Raw genomic sequence first — 23,608 nt, forward strand, 5'->3', positions numbered from 1 at the left:
TTAGAAGAACCACGTAGGGAATTTAGCTGACACACTGCAAAAAATATATACACTGCTGAATATATCTTTAAGGCTTATTAGAGAGAGATTTTACTTAAATTTCTTTGCTAAACTTCCTTCATTTTTTTTTGCCATTTTCGGTGTTGGAATGGACAATTTTATGTCATGTTCTATTACATGAAATTCACCTTATAACTGTTAGAACTCGGTTATTCCATTCCACTCTGGGTATGAGCATTTGTTTTTCTTTATTATGGAAATATAAACATCTATCTTAAAACAAGACAGGAACCTCATTTCTTACAGTGTGGCTCCGCCTCCTCGACTGTCTCCGGCGCTGCGCTTTAAATAGCAGCTGTTTAAAAGCCCCTCACCAGTCTCCTGTCCGCCGTGCAGCATCCAGAACCTCCCAGCATAGCAGCCCCCCTCTCATCCACACAGACACACACTTCTCCGTGAAAATAAACCCCCCCTGCATCCCGCAATGTCGGCTGCCAGCACCGAGACTAGTGCCCCTCTGCCCACCGCCGGCAGCCGCGTCTTCTTCCAAGGTGCGTCCGGGGTGAGCTGCGTGGGCTCCGGCCCTATCACCGGGGACGACCCGGTGCAGAAGCGGCAGGGCAAAGTGACGGTGAAGTACGACAGGAAGGAGCTGCGGAAAAGACTCGTGCTGGAGGAGTGGATCATCGAGCAGCTCAGCGAGTTGTACGACTGCGAGGTGAGTGGGGAGCGCACATCTTCAACTCAGCGCGTGGCACAGACACCCTCAAATGCACATGGAGACAGGTGGAGAAATGCTGCTCCTGGGTTCCTGATCTCTCAAATCTATCAGTTTATAACTCAAATCTAACCGGATATCAAATTTACACTATCAATCTGGTATAGGGTTTGTGATTCGTCCTTTGTTTGATGAATGTATTTGGTTTTCTGGACCAGACTGCAGCTGTTCTCCTATCATCTGGGATTTGTTAGATGTTCCAAGCTGTGCAATGCATCTCCTAACCCCCTCCAGTGAATAGCCTTGGTTTATGTGTCTTTGTCCTCTGATACATTGATACCTGCAGCCCCACTGAGTCGCTGCTGCAGAGTCTTAGCGACACAAAGCTGTCTGGTTGGATGGTGTGGCTCCTTGCTGCTTGACGATGCATTGTCTCATCTCTCAGCGTCTCTGTCGCGAAGGGAAAGAGAGAGAGGGACGGCTGGTGTAAACGAGGTCGAGGGCGAGAGAAAGCGCACGGTCTGCGCCTTTTACGCACCAGTGTTTCACCGAAAACGTGCCATTAATCAAACTCGATCTAATTTGTCTAGATTGAGAAGATGCGGTATTTTTTTTGTTGCAATGGTTGTAATTTTATTCCCTGACCCAAATTAGTCTCTTTATATAGATGTCCTTTAGAGTCAAATGTATCTTAAACGCATGATGGATATAAGGAGCGCATTGGAAGGATTCCCTGCTGCATCCTGGCTGTTGCAGAGATTTGACCTTTTAAACCCTTTTCACCTTTAGAGGGAGGATCTGTCGCAAGACGATATTGACAGTCCACTTAATTTGCGCTCTCACGTCCACAAGTCGCATTCTTTAACATTTTAAGGGGTATGCGGGGTTGCGTTTGGAAGAGGAGGAGGGGACAGAGGGGGAGAGGACAGAGGGGGAGAGTGAGAGAACGAGAGAGGGAGAGAGAGCTGGATAGCTAAAGTGTGCATGCGCGTGCCCGATACCACACACACGCACACACAAACACAAACAGTATGCTACCAGAGCCAAGTGGGAGGAGGTGTTAGGCTGGAGAGGAGGAAAGAAGGGCAGTGGGTTAAGGATGTTGCTGATGCTGTGACTCTCCTCGCCAGCCAATCGCCTCCTCGGGCTCTGACCCGCTTCCTAACAGCAGACACGCACATATGCACGCGTGCACGCCACGGGCACAGCCAGTGTGTCTGTCACATCCAACTCAGCCAATTGGAGACGGAACGGGCGGTGTGAGCGTGAACACACAACTCGTGCCAGCTCACAAGAACCTGTCAGACTAATAGCTAAGGGGATGGGTTTGATTTTGATGCATTTGTGTGCCAGTGTGTGTGTGTGTGTGGGTGTCAAGCTTTGTATACTCAGTTGTGCACATGTGGTTATTCATTTGTGCAGCATGCAGAATTTCAGGTTATTCCAAAGATTGATTGCAATGTGTGTGCACGTGCAGAGGAGAAACACGTGCACAAATCACAGCAAGGCACTGCTTGTCATCAGGAAACATTGAAAGTATTCCAATGCAAATACAGAAGGCAAATAGACTTCTCAAATGGAGCCCGTGTGGTCTCCTGCGGCTCCAATCTGCTTCTATCTAAGACATCAGTAAAGGTGAATCTTCCTTGCAGCCGTCTGACCCTCAGCTGCTGTCTTCATGTCTTTCGTCTTGTTTGTGAGCTTCCTCCTCTCTTTATAGCCCTGCTGTGGTTTTCACTCAGTCAAAAAAGAGCTGTGCAGTCTGTCTAAGGGTGGACTGGTTTACATTTCAAAGCAGGACGAGCTCTTGGCTGCACGTCGGTCCCTTGTCAGCAGATTCCGCTTGATCTACAAGTCGAACGTTGCCTCCCCACACACTCCTCGACCAGTCTATTTGATGTTTTCTAAGAGAGCAGGCGTGCACCGTCCCAGTGTAGATCTCAGACAGTCACGTCTCGGGCCTGGCAACATTCGCCTTTGTCAGAAATCAATCTTGATTCACCTATCAGGGCTCCACTGTGGGAAAAAGCCTTCACTCTATTATCTGCAGTCGTCCCCCTTGTCTCCACTTCCCTTTTCCCACATTTCATTGTAGATATTCCCAGCAGAATCACACCTCCTCACATAATAATTCCTAACTCCTCGTTAGTATAGTGGATAGTATCCCCGCCTGTCACGCGGGAGACCGGGGTTCAATTCCCCGACGGGGAGGAAAAACTTTTGGAGAGGCGGTGATCTAGTGCAGGGTTTTTCAACCAGTGTGCCGTGGCAGTGAGAGATCGTCAGGTGTGCCGTGGGAAATGATCTAATATCTAGTGTTGCACCGAAGTATCGGCCGAACATCGGTAGCGGCAGATATTTGCCTCGTTTACCGACTTCTGCACATCGGTAATAAACTTGACTTTCACCGATATCATTGGTATTTGTGGTTAAACCGCTGGGCAGGTGCCGCGGCTGGGGGAGCAGTCGCCCTCCTCTCCACGCCGCCGGAGACTCGGCGTGCGGCACGCCTCGACGTTTTTTTTGGGGGGGAGGTCCTCTTCCGCGGGGCCTCACGGCGTCAGTGGTGCGGGGTGCTTTCTTTCTCTTGGACCGTGGGGCGGTGTCCGTCGCCGGTGCGGAAGGCGGGCCGTTGGAGGGGACCGGGTACGGCGGTCGGCGGCAGCGACTCTGGACGCGTGTCGGGCCCTTCTCGCGGATCACCTCAGCTACGGCGCCTGCTGGGGGAACCCTCAGTTCGCGCGGGGGGCCCCTTCCGGCGGTGCGCCTCGGCTGGCGCCTAGCAGCCAGAACTGGTGCGGACCAGGGGAATCCGACTGTTTAATTAAAACAAAGCATCGCGAAGGCCCACGGTGGGTGTTGACGTGATGTGATTTCTGCCCAGTAATCTGAATGTCAAAGTGAAGAAATTCAATGAAGCGCGGGTAAACGGCGGGAGTAAATATTGGCACTCAAAATAGGTCAATCTGTTTTAGACAGGGTTAAAAGGTCCTGTTTTAAATGATCCTTGTGGTATTTTGACCAAAATATGTTACAGACATTTCAATAAGACCCCAAGGAACCATATCAACTGTGATAAAATGGGTATAATATGTCTCTGTTAAATAAAGCTTAGTTAAATCAAAGATTGTTTCATAAATCTGATTCAATTTGTGCTCATTAAAAGGTAAGAGTAAGAAAGGGCTGAAATAATTTAAAATAGTCCTCTTTAATACATTTAGAAATGATATTACTAACTATATGTATTATATGTACTGTGTTAGTCCATAGAGTGTCATTTTGGTTGGTGGTGTGCCCCAGGATTTTGTAAATGTAAAAAATGTGCCGCGGCTCAAAAAAGGTTGAAATTCACTGATCTAGTGGCAGAAGCTTGGACTATGGGCAGAGAAGGTCTCTGGTTCGTCTCTGGTTCGACTCCACGGAGAGACAACAAAAGACAAACCTGGATTGATCTGTCCAAAAATCCAAGAGGATTCTCCCTACCCTGTCTAGTGCCCCTGAGCAAGGCACCTTACTCCCCCAACATCTGCTCCCCGAGCGCCGTACATGGTCGCTCACTGCTCTGTGTGTCCTGCACCAGATGGGTCAAAAGCAGAGGTTAAATTTCCCTACCTGCATGAGTGTGCCTTTGCATGTGTTTGGGACGAATAAATGCATCTTATCTTATCTTATCTTATTATGACTTTCGCACATCAAATGGGACGATATCATATGATAATCCTCTTGCTCCGTGGCGTTGTTGCCAGCATGATTAAAATCTGATATCACGCTGGATGCTGGAACGAGCTCAGTGCTGAATGGCAGTAGAAAGGCATGGCAGGATTTCAGAGGATGACAGGTGATGAAATGTGGAGATCATTATTGGGACACGCTGCTGTGGTGCATTGTGGAAGCTTTGGTTTCATCTGAAATGCCGCTTCACTGGTGATGTCTGTTCACACGAAAGTGGAAATCGTACCTACTTTATGCCTGCTACACGTCCATGTTAAGACCATAAGGTGGACAAAGCCCATAGGTGTGTGTGTGTAGTGTGTGTGCATGTGTGTGTGTGTCTTGAAGAGCAAGAGAGGGATTTGGCTGAACTGACCTGGCTTAAAGGTCAGTCTCTGTGACTGTGTTTGTGTGTGGGGGGGGAGGGGTGCAACGGTGTTGCCTGGATGCTAAAAGTTCCTACATAATGAATCAGGGTTTCCCCCAGTGCTTTATAGGCCTGGTGGGCCGCCAGGCTTTTCTCCCCCCCCCCCCCCCGCCAGGCTAAGCGTCGCTTGTTTATTTATTAAAAACAAAAAAAAATGTTATGCACCAGAAACCTGATACCAAAGACGGCATTGCGCTTTTAACCGCATCTGGTGATACGGTTGAAACCGCTATGGCGACATCTTATGGTCAATATGTGAACCCATAAGGTAAGAGGTCAGGTGTATTTTCCGTCACCTGAACCTCCAAAACCACGACCTGTCTACCACGCCTAACCCTATTTTCTGTGTTTGTAAACTGTATTATGTAATGTTAATAAGTATTGTTGATAAATGTCTTACAATAACAATTGTCATAATTTCAAAATTCCTGTCAACTTTTAACATTTTTTTTTTTTCCAAAACACAGTCGGCCGCCGGTCGGCTTCACTAGCGGCCCTACCACCAGGCTTAGCAAGTTTTCTGGGGGAAACCCTGTGAATGTAGGAAAACTTTCATGGTCAACATTTTGCGGAAATATACTGAGCTTCATATTCAGTTTACAGATTGATATCATTCTTCTGATCTAACGCTCAGCGAACATATTACTCCAAATATCCAAAAGCTAATTTGCCCTCAAGGCAATCAGACAAGACATTTAAATAGAAAGAGACTTCCCTTTTAAAGCGTTCTCTCTCTCTCTCTCTCCCTCTCTCTGGGCTATAGGATGACAGAGGGTGAGATGTGTCAGAGATGGATCTCTCTCTGCTCTCCTGAGAAATGTAGCCTCTGTTCATTTCTCTGTTCAGAGGACAAGGGGGGGAGAAGAGGCAGAGAGCGTAGAGGAGGGGGTGACCTGAAGAGAGGGAGGGAGGGAGGGAGGGAGAGATCACGAAACATCCGAGTGCTCCCAGTGCAGCTCTACTCCTGGCTAAAGAATATATATATTATCAAATGTGAGGATTTGCTGATTTTATTTTGCATAGAACAGTAGTGAACCCTAAAATTCGACTGGGAACAAAAAATTATAGGTAAATTAATATATTTACCAAAAATGTTACAGATACATTTTTCGCCATCTCATTGATTGACTGATTATTTTATAAGACGTGTTAGCTTTGGGCCATCGATGGATTGTCAAGTGGGTCTAGCTACTTATCACAGGCCCAGGAGCCCGAGAACACAGCAGACTCATTTGCCGGAGCCTCTCTCTAAAGTTCTTGTTTGAATTTTACAGAGCTTCGTTAAAAGAAACTAGACGAACACAAAGGGGCAATAAATGAATGAAAACAAGACACATAAAAACAGAAAGAGAAACAAAAATGACTATAAACCACACAATAATGTTCACTCTCTTGGGGTCCTACAAAGGTAGGAAGGTGGGCTCATTACCTGGCTGTACGTGCCCAGGGACCCTTCGTTCATAATCTCCGCTCATGCACCATGTAAATCTTAGATGTAATCTCGAAGCACAGTCCTCATTTCTATCTCCTTTGCACACTCTAAATGCCCCCCCCCCCCCCTCTACTCTGTCCCAGACTTGGCTGTTGAGGATTGCAGTTAAATGCTGAGGTCACGTCCAGGTGATTAAAAGGCAGAGCTGTGTCAGTCTGTCAGAGAGCACCGCGACACGATCGATGGAGGCTGCCGAGGAAAAGACCTTTGCTTCCTGTGTGTGTGTGAGAGAGATAGAGAGAGAGAGAGAATCACAGAGCGAACAGAAACTGATGAAGAGTGGAAAATCTGTTGTCGGCTCGCGGACTCTGCAGTTTTTCTGTGTGTTGTTGGGGTGCATGCTGCAGAGGGAGGGGAGAGAGCCACTGTAATGCCCTACTTTTCACCGGCTCGGCCTTCAATAGAGCCCCACTCAATGGAGCGTATTCATGTGTACAAGCGCAGACACAGTGCCCTGCCCCGAGGCCTTGTGTGTGTGGATAAGGCCATGCGTGTTTATTTCTGCTGTTATTTGTCCGATACGGGGTGGTGAGCGGTCGGGGGTCTTTTTCCATAAATGGATGAGTGCACACACATGCGCAGGTCAGCGCACATATTGGGAGCAAGTGGAGCAAAGGGGAAGTAGGAGATCATCAAGAGCATCTTCTCATGGATACTGCTGACTCCCCTGTCTGTTGCTCTCTTTCCTTCTGGATAATGATCACCACCAGAAGTGGGGGTGGGTTGTTTCCCACTGTTTTGTGTTGAAGGGTCTGTCTCAAGGCGATGTTTGTACATGTATGTCATGGGCAAAGCAATGTTGGTCTTGTGGCTGAATTCTGTTCCCCCTCGGCGTCAAAATGAGAAGAAGGAATCAAGCCTCCTCAGCACCCCCCACCCCTTTCGTCCTGCGACCTTGTCAATAACCTTCCCCCATCCTCGCCTTTCACATCTTTTTTTTCTTGCTGGGAAGGAGGGCGGCCCTGTATCATGTGAACCTCGTAGGAAAGCAGAGGAGGAGTAAACAGTGCAATTCAAGCCAAGTCATTATCGATGTTCAATAGGTTTAGGAATAGCACGCTGGGGGGAAACACACACATAATGACACACAATGCTACTGGATATATTGTACGTACACATACTACATAGATAAAGGTGGAAGAAGGCTACGTTTTATAGTGTAGGTCATGCTGCGGGTATATAGGAGGCGTCTTCATTACTGTCCCTTTCTAATGTGCATCCATCACCGCTGACAGCTGATGGATGAGATCAATGGAGCACATCTCACTTTGACTGATAGCAGGAAGTGAGGTAAGCGTGATTACCTAATTCGTTCTCCAAATGTGTGACGGTCGAAATCATACAAAAAGTGAAAGACATTATAGAAGGTGTGGATAAGTATAGAAAATAGAAAAAAGAGGATATCTGCATACAGACGTTTGCTTTGACCTTTAACTTTGGTCCACGTCCCATCCACTCAGAAAGAGGAGGTGGGGTTTATGAGCCGTACTGCTGCCAGCCACTAGGGGGCGATCACTATTTTTCTTGTAGGTTTCGTTTTATTGATGAGATTAGTCAAAAGCATTTATCTGGGGGACCTTGATACTGCAGCTCCACACCACCTAAGCTACTGCTCAGACTCTGGCTCCAAATTAAGTCAAAAGCACATTATGGTGTTACCCGTTTTGGGGATATTGTGGCTACACTTTTGGGCAGTGGGAAGAAGTATTGCACATTTAAATAAGATCCTTTAATATAAAATAAAGTAAAATAGAGCTTACTACAGAGTGACAAGTTTATTCTATATAAGTGCATATTAATATATATTATTGCACATTTGTCAGGGGTAAGTAAACACACTGCAAACAAGCAGGTAGAGGAATATGATACAGAGGATGTTTGTTTGAATAAATGTCCCTGATGCGTTAATGGATCCGGTTGGGAGAAGGTCACAGTTGTTAGTTGTGTGTGGGAAGGCACATATTTCATCTATCAGCCATTTAAATTGCACAGACTAAATTAGACTCTCGCTTGGCGTCTGTGTCCAAGCACGCGTTGACACATTTCATACAACACCTGCAGACACATGGGTCTGCTGCTAAACAAATCGGGGGTGTTGACATGGACGCCGTTTAGAGAGCAGATAGCCACCAGCTGCTGAAACGGTTATAAACACACCGGCAAGCAGAAAGGTGTCAAATGTCTTTTCGCAAATGCAAAACCAAGGGCGAAGGTTGCAATTTCTATGTTCCCTTTTTTCCTGTCATCCCTCATATCCTGTTGTCACTCTCTCCTCCTTTACTCCTCTCCCTCGTCTCAACTTCACATCAAGACTCCCACCCACCTGCTTTTCATCCTCCTCCGCTTCTTTCTCTGTGATTTTTCCCTCCAGTGTTTGTCCTACCGCCGGTGTGGCTTTCACATAAATGTGGATTAGTCACCATAGGTCTGTTGCTGACACTCATAATCATAGGAGTGGTTCCAAATAGGTCAGGACAATATCATCCAAAATGTCTATATTAGTCTATATCAGTAATTATCATCATAAAAGTTAAAGTGTTATGTCTTTAAAGGTTAAAGGCTCGAAGAAACCAGGAAGTTAAGCGTTTATAATGGTGAACAACATGACGGGTCCCATGGAGTGAAGCCAAGCATCTTCATTTCCAGAGAAGCTAATGTTCTGAAAAAGATTATGATAAAAATTAAATAATAATGATGAAATGAAACCGTTCTTTTTGTTCTTGCTGTCAGCTTCCGTCTTTCTCTTCTTTCCTCTCCCCTTTCCTCCTCGTCCTTTGTGGTTTCCCACTCTATTAACCCCGTACTCTGTGTTTATGGGCTGAACTGTGATGGCACAATGCTGTCATAGTGGTGGTGGATATTACTGGCAACCCTTGGGAGGCATATCAGTCTGCCTGCTGGAGGAAATAAAGATGGATCTGGCAAAAAAAAAAAAAGATTGGGAAAGAACAAAATGTCTGTAGGTTATAAACTTGAATTATGGGTCTTGCAAATATAGCCCCTGAAGTCCCAAGACAAAGTGGTACAAGAGAAACGGCAGGTGCAATCGTATTCAGGCGACATACTTCCCATTTTAACCATTTCGATTTTTTAGGGTTTGAGTTATTCTCCAGCCATCTCTCATTTGGGGATGTCAGCTTCAAAGTGATTCTAGTTTAATGGACAAACAGAGAACCAGCTGCAGAGTGGAACGCCGCCGAGCCTGTGAAAGTGAAGAGATGTTGACTTTTCGCACTCACACACGGACTTTCGTGTCTTCCTATGACATCTCCGCCCCATCCCGCGATGATCCCCTTAATCACTGGTTTCACTGTCGCCGTTTATAAACTGGCTGTGTACAAAACACTGACTCACTCTCTTCGGTTGGCGCTGTGAACAGATGTAAGACAGTGTCGTCATTCACATGTGCCTGAGACGGAGGGAGAAGGGGGAAGATTGTTGTTTTGACTTTCAAAGTCAGAGGTGTGTTCAGCTGAGGGTGTGTTGTTTATTCGATATCTTACCTTTGCATGTGCGGGATGACTCGGCACATTTTGGAAGTGGCACAGTCAAATCACTTCATAGAAAATGGAAATAGAGACTGAAAAGACCTGGTCAGCTTTGATTTATTGCTGCTGCAGCTCTGCCTATTCTCTTTGCCTTCACAACAAAGGGTTTTCTAATCGTGGCTGTAATTTGAATAAATCCATTTAGGTCTTGATATGCTAGTTTGCTGATTGGCTGACTGCTTGTGACCTTGATGCTATTGACGTTTTTGTCCAGTTTGGCTGGAGCCGCTGTTTTTGCTCTGAGGGTAAAGGACCTAATGGGCCTCAGCTGTCAATATATCAGCCCGAGGGAGAAACTGTTGGTCTGGTTAATACAGTGACATGAATTAGTTCAACCTAATAGTAAGTGTGGGTTTTAAATCAGGATTTTCTTCCCTAAGGAAGATGTGATGATTCCAAGCCTTTTGTACCTTCCAGCCATTTATATGTCCAATCGCAGCTGATATGTGACAATAGGATCCAATCACAAAGCAAGATGGGAGTCATTGTTTCTGGTCTAAAACCTGTAATTTACATGAGGTGTTCAGAGTTTACAATCAGTGTTTCCAAGCGTCTCCAGAGTAGTGTGGGCAGCGGATGTAAATGTAGAAAAGTGATATGTTAAAATGTATTAATGTGGAGGTATCCTTATCCAGATAGAGTGAGCAATGAGAAGGGAACAAATGATTCATTTACATCACAATTAACTTCACATAACCATCCTGTATAATCACTCTTATTTCAAACCAAAATGTTCCTTTGAGGGTGAATTTCTCCCTCCAGCCAATTTTTTCTTCCAACCACTTCTCCCTCTGATATGCGGCAGTGTGTCCTCTAGAGTACAGCTGAATCAGCGTGGGAAAGCGCCTGCTGCAGCAGCTAACTTTACCCAGTGAAGTCACTTCATCTGTGCTGCATGGTTTTAGCAAATTGCATCGCTGGAGGGGCAATAGGGAGGTGCTGTGAGACAGCGGGGGGTGGATGAGGAGCTGATGAAACACATGTTTTTACAGTCGCTCTAATCTGTCGTTACTGTTCCAGGTATTTTCATTCCCCCTCTCCGTGCTTTGTAAATCATGTCTCCTGCCTTTGTCCTCTTGTTCACCTTCATCCTCTGGGCTTCCAGTCTTTTAATTTTTGTCTTGTCCCGTCCCTCCCCATGTTTTTCTCTTCGTGCGGTAGTTTTCTCTCCCTCGTCTCACTCTGTCTCATAAGATGAATTCATCCAACCCTGAGCTCCTCCTCGGCGCTTTGATGTGACACAGCATGGCAGTGCAGAGAGAGGTAGAGAACTGAGCTGTGACGATGTTATTAGTTGCACAATCCTCCTCCTTCCTTCCCCTCTTCCTCATCACCAGAGTGACCCAGTTATCAGAGCACTCCCCGTTTCCCTATATCTTTATTTTATCCTCTAATGTTTTGTTATTACTGCCCTTATACTTACTCCTCATTTCCCTTTTTCTCCTCTCGGTAACTCTCAATCTTTACACCGTTCCTACGTTAATGCACATCTCTTGTTATTTCATTATTTGACTTATTAAAGCCTTCTTCCTTTTGCTATGTACCTTTCCTCACTCTCTCCCCACAGCATCTTATAACTTGAGCTGTGATTAAAGGAACGTAGGTGTTATGATCTTATTTACTAGTTAACGTTTCTTTGAAAGCGGATAAGACAGTATTATCTATGTTGTGTGGGGGATCTGTCAATGTCAGCCTGTACTTCCAGTACTTTTCCATCCTGTACTTTTTTCGCATTTGGAGCATTATAACCATGGAAATACACAAACCATTTTCAGACAATTTACCCTTCATAAATGATAAAGAGAGCAGTAGATTCTCTAAGTTAGATTCGTTCCCAACAAGAACTATTTGTTTATTTACAACACAATGACACCAGCGTTCGGCCCTTATCGCCAACAACTCTTGAATCTCGCTGTCGTTGCAAATTACAATCTTTTCCTCCGGAGAAATTAGTTTTCTTAGATTTTTTCATCAACTTGCCCACTTGATCACTGTAAATCCTTTGGATTCTAACATACACCCCCACCGAATAATATATCCAGAGTCCGGAGCGTGTCTAAAAGCAGCTATACACACACACACACACACTGAAAATGACCAGAGAGGAAATGACAGCTGATAGACAACGATGTCAACTGCTATGCCTCCCATATTCAGCATCCGCACTTGACAGCTGCCATGATCCTTTCAGACAAAACCTTTTAGCTCCAGCCTCACGCCTCACTTGTCAAATGCAGTAATGCTACTGAATAGAGCTAAACTAATGGCATAATTTCTCACTTTTATGATACAACTAGTTGCATGAGAACAAAATCTGTCTGCAGCCAGGAATAAAAGTTGATGAAACGATTGAGGCTAAATTTATGTCTGCCACTGTGCAAACAAATTGGATGTTGCCTTTCCCCGCTAGCTAATGTTAGCTTTCAGGTAGCGGAAATGGTTGGCAGCTGAATGATCGGAGTAACTGTGGAAACTCTACCGGGGCAAAACAAAAACAACGGGGAAGACGGAGCGTGACAGAAACCGATATAAAACAATGGTGAACCTAAGCTGGATATTAACTCCATGGAGAGAACATGGAGAACTGGTAGTTCTGGTTCATACGGAAATAATAATGAATCACGGGCCGAGTGATGTGATTCCCTGTCACCAGGGCTTTGACTCTTTGTTCCGAGTTGTGTGTTTACATTGAGGCTGAATAGAGTTTGTGTTGAGTCACGGGGTCGGGCTAATTCCATTAGCTTTGATTCACTTCATCAGACCAACGAGACTAAAAAGACTGCAGCTGCTTAACTGTGGGCGAAAACAGGTCCGACACACACTCACACACTTTCTCTGCGCACAACCACAACACACTGGACGGGTGTCTCGCTCTCTATGTTTCCCTCAGACTCTCTTTTGCTCGCTGGCTCACAGGCTTCGTTGAAAACAAAGTCGCCTTCATCGCAAACAAACACTTAGCTCCTTGTCATCTCTCTTGCACACACTATCCTCGACACATGATTTACACACTAACTCTATTTTCCTGATTTTACTATGTCTTTCTCCTGCATGTGCAAACACATCTGCGGCAAAAGCTGCTTCTACGCTCACAACACAGAATTACTTATTGCTTGACTTCACACATTATACACATCGGAAAACTAAGCGGTAATTTTGATATGTGTAGTTAGTGACAAAGAGTAGCCTAAGAACACAATTTTATTCTACTCAGGACATTGTTTTATGAGGAATATATAATTTATGTTTTAAGGCCACTTCCTTTTCCCGTAAGTAGCATGTTCGGCCTTGGTGGAGGTGTGTGGTAAATCTAATTTATTTATTTTTTGTATGCCTCTCTAGATTTGACCTGTTAGAGCCTCTTTATTTTTTTAATAAACTGCAGTGAGGGAAAATAATGTGGGATAACTTCATGCTAGCATTTTTTAAATATAGTCTCTCAGTTGTGTTGCCATTGTGAATGGGGTGTTGTGTTGTTGCATTTTCTTGATGATGTTATAGGAGACATCATAGGAACAGTTTAACCTAATTCCATGTACATGGTGGCATAAATAAAGGGGTGAACTAAACAAAGTACTGTGTACTTCACAAAAAAACGATGACATATTCACACCAAACCCAAACATTATTTGGGAGAGGACTGTGTGATTTGAATGAACCACTTTTTAATCCATGCCTACTGTCTAAGAAAATCATAGAAAAGTCAGATTTTGTATGTGCATTATTGTGAATGTATTTTTATTTGTGTGTTTATCTCTCCTGACATTGCACGCTGTCATTGTTGTCATCCTTCCACTGCTGGCGAGTTGGACATTTCCCCCCCCCTGGGTAATGGCTGTGATCTCAAACTATTTTAGGCTCTCTCTCCATCACAAGCCAGACAACAGCAACCCCAGTGTTTATCGGAATGTTAGTGTTAGTGTGTAAGTGTGTTTCCATTCTTGTCGTTGGATATTTAACAGACTTATCTAACACCTCAGAGAAAGACGAGGCCCAGTGGTGAGCGTCTCTGTGCAAAGGATTGATGGTGACGAAAAAGCTGCCTGTGTGTGTGCTTCTGTGCGTGTGTGTAAAGATTTGCATGTCGTCCACTATTGCCTGCAGTCATGCTTCACACACATGCCATACTTGCCCTAGTCATCCCCAATCCCTGTGACAGAGGGTGATGGACTGCATGCTGACAAGTGGAATAGTCTGACACACACACACAAACACACACACAAACTCTATAGGCAGTCTGAATGACAACTGTGCATAGATGGATGGTTAGATAGATAGATAGAAGTAGGTCAGATTGTTAACTTCTCCCTCCTGGCTGACTTTCACTTCACTCTGTTGCTCATTCTAATTCACTTATCCATCTCTATTATTAGGTTAGGTCTGCTCTCTGAATGAAAAACACCATACCACAGTGTGCAAATAGAACACCACTCACTATTGCTCTTTACCATAAATGACTGAGGCCATGATCCCTGATCTCAGTCAGGTGCAGTCAACAAGGTGTTTTCTTGAAATTCTAGTTTATGGGTTTCATCTGTCCTGAAGGCATGAAACCTACTCGTGAGTCAGCTTTTCAGAATCTAAATTAAGAATACAGTTTTTCTAATCCCATGCAAAAGAGCAATGACTACAAAATAAAATAGTGAGGCTGAGAGAAAATAGGTAGTTAAATCTTAAGTTTATGCCTGTTTAGGATTAGCATTAAAATGACTGCAGTCCAGAACTCTGGAAATCCTATGGCACACTGCTAAGACACATAGTGATCTTTTTTCCTAGATTTCTTGTCAGCTCGAACCAACAAACTAGTTTAATAAACGTATGTTGAGGCATTTGATGTGTTATTTTAAGGTATCATTAGCTAAACCACCACGATTCACGTGAATATGAACACAGCCAGAAGCACTGAGACCGCAATTACTGCTTCTCTGCCAAGCTAGGTTAATTACCATTTAGCATGACCAGTTTATCTAATTTAATGATTAGACTTTGCTACTTCCTTATTAATGTCGTAAAACTAAATTAGTCAGATATTGTTGAATCAAATTAAGTTTTCAGTTGCAGGAGGCAGTTGTTAGCAAATTAGCGAAGAGCTATACGAGCTAGAGTGCATTCGTAGGCCTCTGTTTTCTTATTATTGTGAATAATGTTGAATTTTATTTTTAAATGCAGATTTCTGTGATACAATAATTCCAAACCGATCTATTGTCAAAATGTATAAATAAAAAAGTAGTGTGAGAAATGTAATAACATTATTATAATAATTTCCTCTCCTTTCTTGAACCTCTCTCTCCATCCCCTCATCCATGTATCCCTCCTCCGATGTTTGAACATTTACATATATCCTCAGTTCCACAGCACACACACACACGCGCACCAATTCTAATGATGACAGGCTTCCATATGTCCTGCAACATACCCCCTTCTCTCTGCTTCCTTAATGCGGGGGGGGGGGGGGGGGGGGGATTTCAGAGCGAGACCCTCTCGTTAAGACACGGAGAGAGATTTCAGAGCTGGAGGTCGAAGGGGACGCTTGGCTTGTCTGTGGAGACGCGGAGATGCTTAAAATGCTGCAGATGTAAATGCCTCTTAACGGCTCAGGAATAAGGATGAAGGTGCGCCAGCCGTATGTGTGCGAGTGAGCAAATTGAGATGAGATTTGAGCAAGCGTCGATATGTGTCACTGATGTCGAGAGCATATTTTAAGACGCGTGAGGTTAGGTCGCCACGTTGCACATCTTCACTAGGTACAGCGAATCTGCGGTAGTCATGTTTGCAAGCACACAGCTCTTAATGTGCCGTGCTTTCCTCTGTCGGTACTGTAATCGTGAGCTAATTTCATTCTGTGCACATCAACCCACCCGTGCAAAACTGGAATCACAGTGACTGAACTTCTACGCTGAGAGCAACAATCAAATCATCCTTCCACCGTCCATGTTTCTGTGTAGAAATACCAGTGCAAGCTCCAGGCTAAAGCATACAGCAGTCTTCAGAGAGGCTTGACTACAAATACAACTTATAACTAGAGTCAGCTTTAGTCTTGTAGCATCCTGGCTGGTCCAGGAATGCTAAATCAAGAGGGTGTCGTACCTTTCAGGCGTGTTTGCTGTCAAGTGGTTCTCTCTTTCAGACTGAGCCTTGTAGCTGTGGTAGTACCATCGTTTTTTCGGGGAGGAATCACTGAAGTCTATTTAATTTTCATGAGGTAAAAGCTTTCATTCCCTCCCTTTTGCCCACGTACAAACTGCAGTTAAGGTTGTGCAACTAAAAAGCGTTGTAAACATTTGGGAAAAGACTGTGACAGCTGTTAATAAAAAGAAAAACATAAATTACAGGCCTGTTACTCAAACTGTGGTTCCCTGCATAAAAGTCCCGACCTTCACACCCTCGCTTTGGCACTTAATGTTGTCGTTGGACTTAGATCGTGAAGCTTGTAATCATAGATATTTTTCCAAGGTAAACTGGGGTGGGACAGCAGCAGCAGTAGAGTCCATTTTATTGCAGTATGATGTCAGTGAGCAGTTCGCTGTTGGTGCAGGCCACCACTTGGACGAAGAAGCTGCACTTGCACATAGTTGCAGAGGCTTTAATTCCCAGAAGGGAGCGTTTTGGAGATGGTGCGGTAGCCGGGAGGAAGGGGTTGATCCTCCCTGCAGGGCTCTTCTGCACGAGCCTTGTGGTGGAGTAAAATGAACCGAAGGAGCACAGGACCTTTGAAGTCGTGCTGAGCTGAATACAGCCTCTAACCACCAAGCCACTAAATGGCCCTGCCCCAGCACAATGACATTTCCATGTGATGCATGTTCCTAATAGGCAAATAGATGTCTGGGCTGTTTGGAGTGCAGTGATGTGGAAACAGTATTTTGAATTAAGACTTGCGTTTGTGCTGAGAGGTGGGGAGAAGGAACTGAGAGTGAGAGATGGTGTGTGATTGGTTTTGGTGATAGTTTTTTCAATTTCATTCTGTTTCCCATTCACATCTTATCGTCTTCAATGTCCCTGTTTGCCTGATGAGCTTCTGTGTCAGCCACTCACTAACCAAGAGCATATCTTTGTTCCAGGAGGAGGAGATGCCTGAGGTGGAGATAGATATAGATGACCTGCTGGATGTCACCAGTGACGACGAGAGAGCCAGCAAACTGCTGGTATGTTACCCTGTGTAAATGTTTGTCCTTGTACCTATGTCTCATTGAGCAAACAGCCCTATAATAAAGAATACAAGCATACAAACCATGGACTGTATATAAAGATATATGACACATGTCCTCTCCCCCTCATTGTACAAAAATTAAGCTAAAATATCCAGGAGGTGCCAATAACTAATTAAAAACAAACTTAGTTGAAAACTGCAAACATCTTTAAGAAAAATGTGTTTGTTGGGTGTATGACCTATACTGCAGCCAGCCACCAGGGGGGATTACAAATGTTTTGGCTTCACTTTTGGGGCGATGTAGTGCATCTCTATATAGAGTCTATGGTTCAGGACAAAACATGAAGCAAATAATCACAGTGTTCAATTCATAAGTTTGAGTGCTAGAGATTTTGTGCAGTTTGTGTAGATTCTTCCTGATGTGATTCTTAATAATTGCGTACTGAAAGACACAATTGTTGTTTTGATCTGGCACTGATACCAAAGCCTGGTATTAGCCATCAAGTTTTAGACTATCTAAGCATTTTACCTACTAGAAAGTGACATTATTTAGTCTAATTTGAAATAGCCATCCACATGATCCAAAGCTCACTTTACCACCAACAAAACAGACCCCAAAACGTACATTTATGTGAATTGTGGAGGTGCAGTGAACTGATGACAATCCTGGAACACGTCTAACAACCCTCTTTTTCCTCTCTGAACAGGAATCATTAACAGACTGCTACAAACCAACAGAGGTTAGTATGTTGTCCATCCACACAAACACTAAAATAGTCAATATCAGTGACCTAGACACTATTGACGCTCACATGCTCTATTCACTTTGCTGCGTATAGAAAAGTGTATGTTAAACAACCATGTCCCAGATGTATGTTTGTAGTTAATTAACGTCTGATGACACAAACACACACACACACACACACACACACACACATCATTCTTTCTTTTCATTGACACCCTAACTATAGTACAACAAAGGCTTGAAAATACTTAAAAAACACACATAAACACAAAGAACACTGTTTGTCACTCTGGTGTGTGTTTGCCATACTGTATACACACACTGTGTCCGTTTACTCAGTGTGTGTAATGTGTGTTTACGATTTATTTGGGTGTGTGTCTGCGTGTGTGTAAAGGTGTTAAGTGTTTGTGTTGAGGTGAGGCGAGGTTAGGCTATTTTGGTGATAATAGGTGGTGATGCCAGGACTCCCCATCTGTCATCCATACGTGTGTGTGTGTGTGTGTGTGTGTGTGTGTGTGTGTGTGTGTTTGTCTGTGTGTGTCATTAGGTCAGCTTGTTACAGCTATTACAAGGTCAATGTGATATTCAAAGCAACAGTAGTGGACAGCCGCTGATATGTGTCACATACACACACACACACACACACACACACACACACACACACACACACACTAACACATACACATTGTAATCCCGTGAGTATGGAGCAGCAAAGATGCCATTTTGAACACGCTCCCACAAAAACACCATCAGCAGCGAAAGAGAAAAGTGAAAGATAATGGAGGGAAAAGGTGAAGGTGACAAAAGGAGAGAGGGATGGGGGGAGGGATGGAAGAAAGAAGCACAGCACATTAGATGATGAAGAGATAGAAGCCTGTACAAAGAGATGGGAAGAGAGGGGTTTATGACAAGACAGCTGGAGGGAGAAAAGCAGACCAGAGGAAGAGGAGGAGAGGTACACGCGGAGGGGGAGGCATTAGTAATTAGGTCATGAGCAGTGTCACCCCTGATGTAACGACAGAGATTATATACCAGCATATTCTCCAACACACTCACACTATCATGGATTTAGACCCAAGATAAGAAATGTCTTAGCCCCACTTCCTCAATTTTGCCTCATAATCCAGTATTTATGTTTTTCTCGTTTAGAAGACAACACCATCATGTGTTGAGTTTGTTTCTCAGTTTTCATTCCCCCTCCCCTCAGTATTACCTCTGGCTGCTTTTACATGCATGCAGCAAAACGTGGATATTTCTGAATCAGCTTCAACATCCAGGGCTCCTTCTCTCTCATAACTCCCTGCGGCACTAGCGATTCCAAAAAGTCTAGTTCGGTCGGATCAGAATGAATGAGAGGCTGACAGGCGAATTTTGTCAGATGTGTCTGATTTTGAAAGGAATGGTTTAACATTTTTAGGAAATACCCTTTCTTAAACGGCTATTTAACTGAGAATAAGATGAGGGGATCTCCCAGGAACTAGTTTTATAGGGTGGGAAGTCTGCCAATTTCCCATTTAACACCCTGAACGGATGCCAAGAGTGTTTCCCCTTAAAACATGTATTCACATTCATTTTCTGGACTGTGGCGGCCTGCGTTATTCTAATTTGTTCCCGCCAATTTTTTTTACACCTCTCATAATGTAATAATAGAACTTTAACTTGGTGTGTGCAGCACTTTTTGCCTAGTGATCATTGATTGTCCATTAAAGAAAGAAATGTTTTAGCTAGGTGTGTGTGTGTGTGTGTGTGTGTGTGTGTGTGTGTGTGTGTGTGTGTGTGTGTGTGTGTGTGTGTGTGTGTGTGTGTATGCAGCTGTCTATCTCACTCATTCTTCCCTTTCGTCCCTGCAGGTTTTTGTCCGTGAGTTGCTGGGCAGGATAAGGGGAATGAGAAAACTCAGCGCTCCCTCCAAGAAGGGCCTATAATCGCCGCCGTGTCGGCCATCAATCAGACATCAACTACATCCTCTCAGCACCACCTGCTTACCTGCACTCCACATGGACTGTCATCACACGCAAAATAAGTTGTTGAAACATTAGCCAATGCAATCCTGCACCATCAAATCCATGCATATAGCACCACAAGGTTTATTATAATATTTGACTGTTGAAAGGTACGTTAGCCAAACCGAGGCCACATAGTGTAATCGCATACATACAGCCGCAGGAAAATGTAAAACCCCGCAACGTGCCAGAACTGCAACTGTGCTTTACCATGAATACCACCTGATATGACCTTACATGTCAGAGCCATGTTAAAACCGCTGCTGTAATTCCAACAGCCATACAGACTTAAGACACCGATAAATCTCAAAAAGGGAGGTGGTAAAAAAAAAAAAAAAGTTTGTACTGACGTAGGTGTTAAATTAGCTGTAGCACTATGTAAACCCAGTGCTAAAGGATTTTGTCTTTTTTACTGAGGTGTTTTGCTGTTGATTCTTTTTTTCAAAAAGTACTGTATGTTGTTCACAGGATTCATATGTGGTCTTCAGTTAGTTTTTTTTCCTTCTTTAAAGTCGACCTCTTTATCCTTCCTCTGTCAGTTCTTGCAAATCTAAGTTTTATTTTAGGCACAAGGCGTGAATACATCAATTCTGTCAGTTTATATTCTGGTAAAGAGTGGCGACAATTTAGCGGAGAGTTTTGCTTTCTACCCACTGTTCCTCATGCACTTTCCACCACAGCAAGGCATGATGGGTGTTGCAGTTCTCTCTGCAACGCCTATATGATTGGCAGTCTTTCACTTATCACGTTACGCGGTGTTGCTCATGGCTTGTCCCTCATCGGAATACATATCAGTTGATTGTATAGGTTTAAGCACAAAGCCCAAACGTCAATTGTCATAGCCGGTTTCACTTAACTCTACTAACTAGCCTCTCGAATAGTGGTCGATGTTGCCTTTAAGGACATTCAGGATCAGTTCACCTTTTACTAAGCACTGAACCTTAACTACTGACCACCTAAACATTAAATTTGGTGGAATCAGAACCTGAAGACAACTTGAAATTGTTGACATTTAAACCTGTTGGGCCCTTCAAGGGAAGGTGTGCCAAACCTAAGGTTGTTACATCCTAAATGTTACAGGTCACGGAGGCGTTAGGGTGACACAACATTTTCACAGAGACTGTTTGTCAAATTTGTTTGGATGTTTCAAAACCTTTCCCCCCAAGTTGCAGAAAATGAGTTGTAATCGCATAATCCCAGGTTTAAAAGTTACTCACTGTTTACTTGCTACTGAATTTCTGTGCACCAACGCACTTCTCAAAAAGCTGTAAGCTCTGGTACAATCGTGCTCTGTTATGGGGTTGGGCCCAGTTTCATTTCAGGGCAGTCAATCGTGAACCAACTGGAATGGATATATACAGTTTATACCCTCAGCTGCCACAGACAAAAGCAGGGCAATGTTTGATTTTAACATAACACTTCCAAGCCACCCGTCTTGCATGCTAACAACAGAGAAAAACATTAATGAAGAGTATATATATTATAAACTTGTAATCGAGCAAAAAAAATACTTTTTAGACTTAACTACCATATATGACTTTGTAGAACTTTTTTTGTTGAAACAACGTGACCGTCACGTTGGAGAGAATCCAGGAAATTTTTAAATGGTGCTGTTTTTGATGTTCTTCCCAGGTTTAGGTTGTAATAAGAGGGGTTTTCACTGTCCGATTGATGCCAGAGAAATGTGTCTGAAATAAATATGTCTGTCTCTATGGATGGAGTGCATTCAGTCTAAAGTATAGCATCCTCTCTCGATTTCCTCTCCTCAGTCTGAGCTGGGATGGATCAGTGTCACCACACTAGCTATGGTGGATTTATTTATAAAACGTCATGTGTTTGCTGGATCAGATGAATAGGAAGGAGAAGTCGAAGAGGAGGCCATTTCAGGCAGCTGAGATGCATCCAGGATTTGTGTCAAGGTCCTCCGTAGGATTTTCTCTGTCAAGAAGTGGTTCAGTTCAGAAGGCTGATATTTTATAATTTATGGGATTTCATGTATTTTGGAAGTGTCCATACTAGAAAGCTTTACATTTGCATGTATTTTTAAAGTAGCATGTTGAAGGGAACATTTTGTTGGCCCAAAGGTTTTTATTTCATAAAATAAACACTTTCCTTTTTATACCTTTTATTATTATTATTACAATTATTATTCAGACTAAAAAATTCTGTTTTTTTTCTCTTTTGTTTTTCTGTACATCCACAATACGCGTCCTTGTTTTTAAAATGTAATGTGTTGTGTGGTTTGTTTTTGCTGATAATAAAAATGCAGAACGACTCTGTACTGTTTAAACGTATATCCCCCGTGTATTTTGTTTTACATTTTTAATGGATAAAGGATGATGTCCTCTGTGTTTAATTAGAGGAAGACATTTTGAGAATAAGAGCTTGTTTGCTTTATTGCCAAGAGTTATATGAGAAGAGCATAAATAGGCTTGATTAGGTAGGGTAAATGCATTTTGGCTAAATTAAGCTAAGCTAAGAGCGAATGGTAGCCCAGCATAACGACTGGATGAAGAGGTGAGCCTTGTCTGTAGCACAACATCCACCTACCAGCACTTCTTAAGCTCATTAATAAACACTATGTATCCAGTTTTGTGAATTTGTGAAAGTGTGAAATGTAAAACAGTTCCAGTTCCACTTTTCATGCTAAGCTAACGCTAAACTGTTTGCTAGCTGTAACCATATATCCCCAGCACATACCTGAGTTTGGTGTCGATCCTCTCGTCTAATTCTCAGCAAGAAGAAAATAAGTGTATTTTTAACTAAATGTCAAAAACTATTTCTCCAAACAAGGCAGGAAAGTGTTTTTGTTAATTCATACATTTGCATGTGTGTGGCTGAATGTGTTTAATTATTCAAACGTGTTGCGATTTGTGTGTGTGTGAGAGAGAGTAGTCCTTGGTGTGCATGTGCTCTCACGTGCCTGGGATTCTGCGTAAGGGGCACATTAGCGCATGATGGTTGCCAGTGTGTTCCCTCTCAGTGCCACACTGTGGGGCAGCGGTTTAGTAGGACACTCCTGTGCACTGAGTGATTCTGTACAGAGCTCATCAGGGTATGACATTATTGCTCAACGTGCGCATGAGTAGCCTTCCTCTGCAGCCCGTCTAGCCCCATATGGAACAACCTACTGCCCTACTGTACACTGTTGCTAGGTAGAAAGGCTTCACTGATCTCTGAGGAAGATTCAACACGGTTGTTTAAGAGGCCCTGTGTGGGCTTCATAAGAAAGAATAGCCATAAAGAAACGTAAGTAAACCTCAGTGCAAATCAAAGCTCATATATTTTTATTTGTGAAGGCAAGTCATGTGGAAGAATATAGGCCAGTTTACAGAGGAGACAGATAGAGAGAGAGACACACTCAGCGAATGCGCCACTGGTTTAATTCCCGCAGAGAACGTGGTAATGAATGTCTCCTGATTCACCGACACACATTCCCAAACAGCCTTGTGGATTTCACTGCAGGAAACACAATTGCACACACACACACACACACACACACACACACACACACACACACACACAAAGTGCCGCTGCTGTTGCTGCTGTTGCTGCTGTTGCTGCTGTTGCTGCTGTTGCTGCTGTTGCTGCTGTTGCTGCTGTTGCTGCTGTTGCTGCTGTTGCTGCTGTTGCTGCTGTTGCTGCTGTTGCTGCTGTTGCTGCTGTTGCTGCTGTTGCTGCTGTTGCTGCTGTTGCTGCTGTTGCTGCTGTTGCTGCTGTTGCTGCTGCTGCCTCGTGTTGGAAGGAATCGGAAAGCCAAAACGGTGCCAGTGCAACCGTGCTGCATGACAAGGCTGCGTGTGCCTTTAAATTCCAT

The 23,608-nt window shown here is 43.8% G+C and overlaps 1 protein-coding gene and 1 non-coding gene across 2 annotated transcripts; both read left to right on the forward strand.

Annotated features, from left to right (window-relative positions):
* Positions 1–484: 484 nt before the first annotated feature.
* ppp1r14c (protein phosphatase 1, regulatory (inhibitor) subunit 14C) lies at positions 485–22,085 on the forward strand. The gene is made up of 4 exons (XM_053445232.1): positions 485–718; positions 16,955–17,038; positions 17,751–17,783; positions 19,639–22,085. Exons 1-4 carry the CDS (start codon positions 485–487, stop codon positions 19,711–19,713), a joined length of 426 nt encoding a protein of 141 aa, XP_053301207.1. The 3' UTR covers positions 19,714–22,085.
* Positions 2,858–2,929, forward strand: trnad-guc (transfer RNA aspartic acid (anticodon GUC)). The gene has a single exon. It is a non-coding gene; the product is annotated as a tRNA-Asp (tRNA).
* Positions 22,086–23,608: the final 1,523 nt, after the last annotated feature.

Source organism: Pleuronectes platessa, chromosome 17 (assembly GCF_947347685.1).
Source record: "Pleuronectes platessa chromosome 17, fPlePla1.1, whole genome shotgun sequence".
Lineage (NCBI taxonomy): Eukaryota > Metazoa > Chordata > Actinopteri > Pleuronectiformes > Pleuronectidae > Pleuronectes > Pleuronectes platessa.